Source organism: Gadus chalcogrammus, chromosome 15 (assembly GCF_026213295.1).
Source record: "Gadus chalcogrammus isolate NIFS_2021 chromosome 15, NIFS_Gcha_1.0, whole genome shotgun sequence".
Taxonomy (NCBI): Eukaryota; Metazoa; Chordata; class Actinopteri; order Gadiformes; family Gadidae; genus Gadus; species Gadus chalcogrammus.
The window spans coordinates 13,116,123-13,123,681 of NC_079426.1; the positions used below are offsets into that span (position 1 = coordinate 13,116,123).

The following is a 7,559-nucleotide window of genomic DNA, read 5'->3' on the forward strand; positions in this document are numbered from 1 at the left end:
TCTTTTCAGACTTTCGGGTGAAGCGCGGTAACCCAACGCTACCAAACACAAGCGAGTTGTAAAACAGAAAACAGAAAATCGTTCCTCTTACCCTCCACTTCAGTCCTAAGCTGCACTTCGAAGCTCTGTGTGGTGACGAGACACCTCGTCTCCTCCTTACAATTGTATTTTGGTTGTTTTCTATCAGCGGGGAAAACTAAGAGAGGAGCTGGGTCTTACCTTCAACCGTCTTTCTAACCATTTGTACAAAATGTCCTTTGCCGGGTAAAGATATGTGTGCAAAACCTTTTTTGTGTGTCAGACTGGATGGGGCTGGATGGATTTCTCCTTCATGGACGTGCTGCCAGATGTGCAGGTGGATTACACCAAGACGCTATAGACAACCACAGGCAGAAGGAGAATCAAAAGAACTACAGCATCGCAAACCAAACACCAGAGAACCTTCTGCAGGGGAGGGAGGGAGGGGAACCAAACAAACATACAAAACAAAAACTCCACCCAAACAACCCAAACACGAGGTCCATGTCCGCTGCACGGATCATTCCAGGAGCTTCTTGTCCAAGGCCTCCTTGCCATTGGTCCGCGAGTACGGCTCGAACGCCGACGAGCTCAGGTAGCGCGCCGACAGTTCCTGCAGGTTTCCCGCCAGCGAGCCGGCCATGGCGAGCGGGCTGCCGGCGATGCGTCCGGCCACGCCTCCCAGCAGCGAGGGCATGGGGAAGCTGAAAAGCCCGTGTGTGGACGCGCCCCCCCCACCGCCGCCCCCCACCACCGTACCCGAGCTGCTGACCACGGGCAACGGGGGGCTCCCGCCGGCGGCCCGCGCGCTCCCACCGCCTCCTCCCAGGCCTCCTCCACCCCCGCCCAGGAGGCCCCCGTTGCCGCTGAGGGAGGGGCCCCTGAGCGCCGCCCCCAGGGAACCTCCGCCGCCGCCGCCGCCGGGGCCTCCGCAGTGGGGCATCAGGCCCGGGAGCCCCGGGGGGGTGAGCAGCCGGCCGTGCTCCAGCAGCCGCAGCACGCTGCAGGTGGCGGCCGTCTCCGACACCACCGACCGCAGCTCTGAGTCCTTGCCCTGGTCCTTCTTCTGCTTGGTGCGCCGGTTCTGGAACCATACCTTCACCTTGAGGAGAAACATGAGGAAGGCACACGACTTAGACCAGAGAGGCGCACGCAACATTATCATTTAAAATGTATTGGATTGATCTATTGTGCTTCAATTTCGATTTTCCTTGTATTTTGATATTAGTAGCAACTATTTTGCCATCTTTTATGCATGAACTTTTGTACTTGTATGAATGAATGATAACTATTATCAACGCCCACATATCTTTTTGTGCAGGGACACGAAAATACGTAAAAATAAGTAAATAAGTCATTACGAGATTAGCGATATCAAGGTATTTTGGTTCAATTATTATCATGATTTTATTTGAGGAACATCTTCAAAGCTCTTAGATGCTTGGACAGAAACTGTTAGGTTCACTTCCAAATGGATTATGCAACCCTGTTTCCGGATATTTATTGTGAGCAAGAGGAACCGCATGCAGGCACAAAAACAAACACACACACACACACACACACACACACAAAAAACACATACACCCACACACATACACAGGTAATGATAACAGACCTTGATTGAAACAAAAAGGTTAGAGCTCTCTGTGAAACTACTTCTCACAGCTTTTTGACAACAACCAACCCACACACACACACACAGACACACACACGCGCAAACACACACAGTACAAACAATATTTAAACAGTAGAGTAGAGAACCATTTCTCATTGATCTTACAACAACGATTAGTCACCAGTCGAACAATCCAAAGCTGCTTGGTCGATAAACTCATTTGTGTTTCTTTAAACGTCACCTCGTTGTCATTTCAGAAATTCCATAAACGAGCCCTGCTTATTTATACAATTCCACAGCCGCGTGAATAGGTGGCGCAAAAAAAAAGAAGATCTCCTGCAATCAAATCTGATTGGCTGAATCAGGCCCATAATTACAGTGCATGCACCAATCACCAACAATCCCACCGCCCCGCACCGGACACCTTTATCCAATCATATACATTTAGATTTAAATCTTGTCATTACAACCGCATGCTTAATTCTCCAACAACAACAGGTTGATTCAAGCGTTTCTTCCACCTGTCTTCTCTGGCCAGCCCCAACATTGCTGGGAGGCAACGGGGTGAATCATGGGGTGAATTCTTCCTGCAAAGGAAGAATTCACCCCCACCCCCCCTCTCCATTTTAGAGGTCGACTGATGGTTGTGGGGGGGGGGGGGGGGAGTAGGGCCAGTTGCGGAGACACAGATTACGAGGTTTACATACTTGAGCAAATGGAAGTCATCTCTTAATGTAAGCCAGCGTGAGGGCCCCGGAACAAGATGTTAATTTCACCAATGTGTCCTTAAGAACCACTTCAGTCCCAATGGCAGTCACACATTGCAGGAAAATCCAAACACCATTGTCTCGTCTAAAGGGTGGCAAAAGACAGGCTCAGGGGTTTTCTGTGCTTTTCATAAAAATCGAAATCACCGCTATTGTGAATTAATTTAATTGTTTCTAATGTGTGTTGTGAAAGGAAATACTGGCAGCCATTAAGGTGTTCATGTTATAAAAACGATGCTTCAATCAAGCAAATGCAGCATTCAAGCAAGATTTGGAAGAAGATGTATTTAACACATATTCGCTTCCACACACCATTAACAGCTGAACAAATATCCTTCAGAATAAAATTTCTTTGGATTTATTGTCAGAGCCCAAAAAAGGGTTTTGCTCATTGGTCTTTGTAATGGATTTTGAAAGCACACAAAATAGTTCATAATCTGTATGTGAAAAGGTCTATGTTTTGCTGTTAACACAAGCAGCTGATCGGATAAGGACAGACTGAACCAGGCAGCTCAACATGGGCCACAGCCCTCCCTAAGGAAACCTAGCTGGGCTTTCTTATGACAAAAGACACACGGGAGGACCAGGGATTTGATCCCTGTTGACATGGATTCATGTTGGAGAGGCCATTGGCCATTAATCAATTGAACCCAGATGTTGAAACAATGTCTTCTCAATACCGCAGCCCAACCACGCAGGCTAACGCAGTGTGTGTGTGTGTGTGTGTGTGTGTGTGTGTGTGTGTGTGTGTGTGTGTGTGTGTGTGTGTGTGTGTGTGTGTGTGTGTGTGTGTGTGTGTGTGTGTGTGTGTGTGTGTGTGTGTGTGTGTGTGTCACTGTGTGTTTTTGTGTGTTTCACAGGCTAACGCAGTGTGTGTCTGTGTCTGTGTGTGTGTGTGTGTGTGTGTTTGTGCGTGTGTGAGTGAGTGAGTGTGTCTCAGTGTGTGTCTCACTCTGTGTGTTTTTGTGTGTTTCACAGAGTGAACACACTGTTCACCCTCGGAGGTCGTGTCGTGTGACCTTCTAGTGACAGTGATGTGGCCGCTACACATGATTAGTATGATTAGCAATAATAATACCTTCATAATTCGCACTATTATGAGGTGAGTAAAAGTGTCTATGGATCATAAGGCTAATGAGCAGAGATAATTTGCTCAGTCTTCTTAAACTGCCTGGGGCTCGTATTTAAGTAAATATATATATATATATTCAAATAGATTTAAATAGATCTGTAATACTAGAAAGCCGAACTCTTCCTCCCACAAACATGTATACATATATACATATATATACACATACACAAATGTGATTTTAATTTATTTATACATATATTAGTATTTTCAATTAAATATTCTATATAACATATTCTATATTTATGTTTATGAAATAATAAAGTATCTCTCTATCTATCTATAAGATTTCCTGAGTCTATTGTTGTGACTTTACATCAAGGGGTTTGGCTGGCAGGAAGGAGATGTCAGCTCCCCCCCCCCCTCCCTCCCTCCCTCCCTCCCACTCTCTCTCTCTCTCCTCTCTCTCTCTCCTCTCCCTCTCTCTCTCTCTCTGTGTGGGCTGTGTGTGATTCACAACCAGGGGTACAGGTTCCAGGGGGTACTTGTTATGATTTTTTAAAATAATCACAATGTAAAATATTTATATTTATAGAATCTGTGATTTAAATGTTGATTGTGGCTGTCCAATATAACTCATCTTATTTATTTCAAATAGATAGATAGATAGATAGATAGATAAATACTTTAATAATCCCAGAGGGAAATTATTTAAAATAAATAAATAATAATAAATACCTCTGGGTCATGACAATATAATTAATGATACTAGTATAATATTAGTTCCTAGGCCGCAACACTATTAATAATGAAGCATAATATTGGTTTCTATGCCATTAAAGTATTAAGAATTATGCTAAATTAGGATATTCTGTTATTAGTTCCTTTGTCACTACAGTATTAACCATGATGCTAAATGTTAATAGTATAATATGAAGTTCAAAAAATGTCATAATTTGTGGCTCGATGATGGTTGATGAGGGGGCCCTGAGCCATACTGGTTTGGGTGTGTGTTATCTTGTTGGTCAGCGGCCCTACCTGGGTCTCAGACAGGTTGAGCTGGCGGGCCAGCTCGGTACGCTCACGGCCCACCACGTACTGGCACCGCTGGAACTCCATCTCCAGCCGGTAGAGCTGCTCCGCCGTGAAGGAGGTCCGCGTGCGCTTGGGCCGGTCCAGGTCCAGCCCTTTGGGCAGGATGATCTCCCTGATGGAGCCCTTTGCATCTGCAGAGGCAGGGAGAGAGGGAGAGAGGGTGAGAAAGAGAGAGAGAGATGTGAGTTATGATGGAACAGAGCATGGTAGAAGGTGGTTCAAAGTAAAGCAATTTGAATCGTATTGGATGTGTTTACAGCTAGATAGTCAGTTCAACAATTCCGAATTGTAATTATTGTATTCTAAAGTCATATATATAATATTGTTATTGTTGCTGCTTCTTAATATTATTGCTGATATCATTTTTTTATTATTGTTAGTGTCGGAATTTCTCACAATATTTAATAAAGATTCATTATCATATCACATATTATATTTGAAGTACACAATATTAATTGTAATTGTTATTTGGATATTTTGTCATTATTTGTGGGAAATTCATAGTTCCCACATTCAATAGTGGTCAACATTTATAGCAAATTATTAACAATTATTTCACCAATAATAATGACGAAAGCTGCCCAATAGTTTTTACATAGAGATGAATATATATTAGAATGAAGGTAAATGGGAAAGTATACAATAAAGAGACCATAAATATTTCTCCACCAAAAAATAAAGGTTTTGTGTTTCTGTATCGAAAAAAAATTATAGAATATCGATTGATTATTAATAAATGCATAGCACTATACAGTTATTATTATATCTATTTTTTTAAATGACTCAATTATACCAATCTTAAAAAGACAATACGCTAAAACAACAAAACATGATTGGTCATGCTCTTCTTTATACATAAATAATAAACTTGAAGATTTTGTATTCCATCGGTCTGGTTGCTGCATCAATATAATATTAATATAATTGTATTGCCCATCACATTTAATGAAGATAATTTAACTAAATATACATCAATGATAATATTTACATCATAATTTATGTAGAAGCTGATGAAACTGAAAATCGATTTTATTAATTTATATAATCGATATCTTATGTATAAAATAAAACCAAATATTTTTCTTTACTTCTGATAGTTTATGTAGTAACTCCTTGGAATATAATTTATTTAATCACAATCACATACTTGTTTTTTGAAATGTAGCAGACAAACCATTGAAAGTAATACTAAAACATATTATATTACCGTAGTCCATAGTAGCCAACTTAAAGCTAACATTTCCCAAATAAAAAGCAGAACCTTTAAAAACCCTATTCTAGTCAATTCTAGTTAAAATACTTTTGAATATTTCATAGATTAAAATGACCAAAACATTCAGGCCAACAACAACTAATTTCCTATTTAACAATAACAATTTATTCAAACTTTTAGATTGATGAAAGATTAAATAACTTTTTGAACCATCACTAAATGCAGAATATGTTAAACAAGACAATAACACACAAATTTGTCGAAAATAACTCATGTATCAAAAGTATAATTTCTTCCTTATGAACTTTAGCATGAGAGGAAAAACAAAAGAATAAACTACTTTATCATAAAAAGCAACTTTGATGCAAAAACTAAATCTCTTGCCAAAGCTAAGTGTTTGGTTCTACACAAATTCCAAGGGCAAAAAATAAAACTAATATTTCAGTCATTTAATACATTAGTCTCCAACCCGGTCCTTTAACAAACTGCCGGTCGAAAACCTGCTGAGTCCAACATAACTACCGCGACTAATCTGTGTGTGTGTGTGTGTGTGTGTGTGTGTGTGTGTGTGTGTGTGCCTGCGTCTGCATCTTAGTGTGGGTGTGTGTGCTGGTAACAACAACAAACCAATTCCGCAGCAAACACAAAAGATTCCGGGAAAGAAAAAAAATAAACGGCAATGAAACAGAAAAGAATCCTAAATCAAAAAACCGAAACCGAAGCACGGAGACAAACGGCGAGGTAGCGGGGGCGGTGCTCACCTCGGACCAAGATGCGTCGGCAGTAGTCAGGGTCTCCTGTGCCCCCCCGGGTGTTTTCGCAGCTCTCCCCCGTCCCGGAGCCAGAAAAGGAATCCTGCGGCTCCTTCAGGAGGCTCTTGGAGAGGCTTCCCGTCGTCTCCTTGCCCTCCTTCCCCTCCTTCAGGACGCTCTTCAGCACCATAGTGTCTCTCTCCTGCCCATACCGCACCTCCATACTCCCCTGGCTCCTGATTCTCTCCTCTTCTTCTTCTTCTTCTTCTTTCTCCTCTCCCGGGGTTAAAAGAAAATAAACCTTCTGCTCCTTCGTCCCCCTCTACCTCGCTTGGTTTGGTTTGTGGTTAAGAGATAGAAAGAGAATAGAGATGGAGGGAGAGAAAGAGCAAGAGTGAGAAAGAAAGAAAGGAAAAAAGAAAGAAAGAGAGAGAGGGATTGTGAACGGCCGGGAGACGCCGCGCGGGTCCGAGTCCGAGTCGCGATTGGTGTGGGTTTCAAACCTGCGGCGCGGAGCGGGCTGCAGACAGCTAGCTAATGGTGGTCCGGGCTCTTGCCGCCACCGTGGAGTCCTTATTATTGGTGACCAGAACTCCCTTTCGCCCAATGACCATGGACTTGTGGACAGTCAGCAGCGCCGCGATGCCCCCCCTTCACTCATCAGACACCAGCCCTCTGATCGCAGACCTCCACATCATCAGCGCCACAGACACACACCGGCCGCCTCAATTGATTACGGTCATTTGGCTGCCTCTGGATCTGCGTAGTCCTCGTGAAAGGATACGCTAAATAGTTTTGGGGGGAAAACAGGGTGAGTCCTGATGGAGGGGCTTGCGTGGCCCGCCCCCCCCTCTCCCCACTCCTCCTCCTCCTCCCCCTCCCCGTCCTCCTCCTCCTCCTCCTCCTCTATGAGTTGGCTGGCTGCTCTTCTTCGTCCGAGGAATCAAGACAAATGATTGGTCTATTGTTGCTGCTGCCAAGCCTTTGCTAAACCCCTAACGCCTGTGTGCATGCACAAACGCACGCACAC

General features: G+C 43.4%; 1 protein-coding gene across 1 annotated transcript; it reads right to left on the reverse strand.

Annotated features, from left to right (window-relative positions):
* Positions 1–538: 538 nt before the first annotated feature.
* LOC130405006 (ventral anterior homeobox 1-like) lies at positions 539–6,752 on the reverse strand. Its single transcript, XM_056609959.1, has 3 exons — positions 6,539–6,752; positions 4,508–4,695; positions 539–1,120 (listed from the first exon to the last, which is right to left on the reverse strand). Exons 1-3 carry the CDS (start codon positions 6,750–6,752, stop codon positions 539–541), a joined length of 984 nt encoding a protein of 327 aa, XP_056465934.1.
* Between the last annotated feature and the right edge of the window lie 807 nt (positions 6,753–7,559).

Bases quoted from the DNA above. Each gene is read 5' to 3' on its own strand.
- LOC130405006 (XM_056609959.1), bottom strand. From the start codon at position 6,752: ATGGAGGTGCGGTATGGGCAGGAGAGAGACACTATGGTGCTGAAGAGC. The intron at 4,696-6,538 runs GTGAGCACCGCC...CTGCCTCTGCAG, and splicing joins CCGACGCATCTTGGTCCGAG to ATGCAAAGGGCTCCATCAGG. The intron at 1,121-4,507 runs GTAGGGCCGCTG...TTTCTCCTCAAG, and splicing joins TCAACCTGTCTGAGACCCAG to GTGAAGGTATGGTTCCAGAA.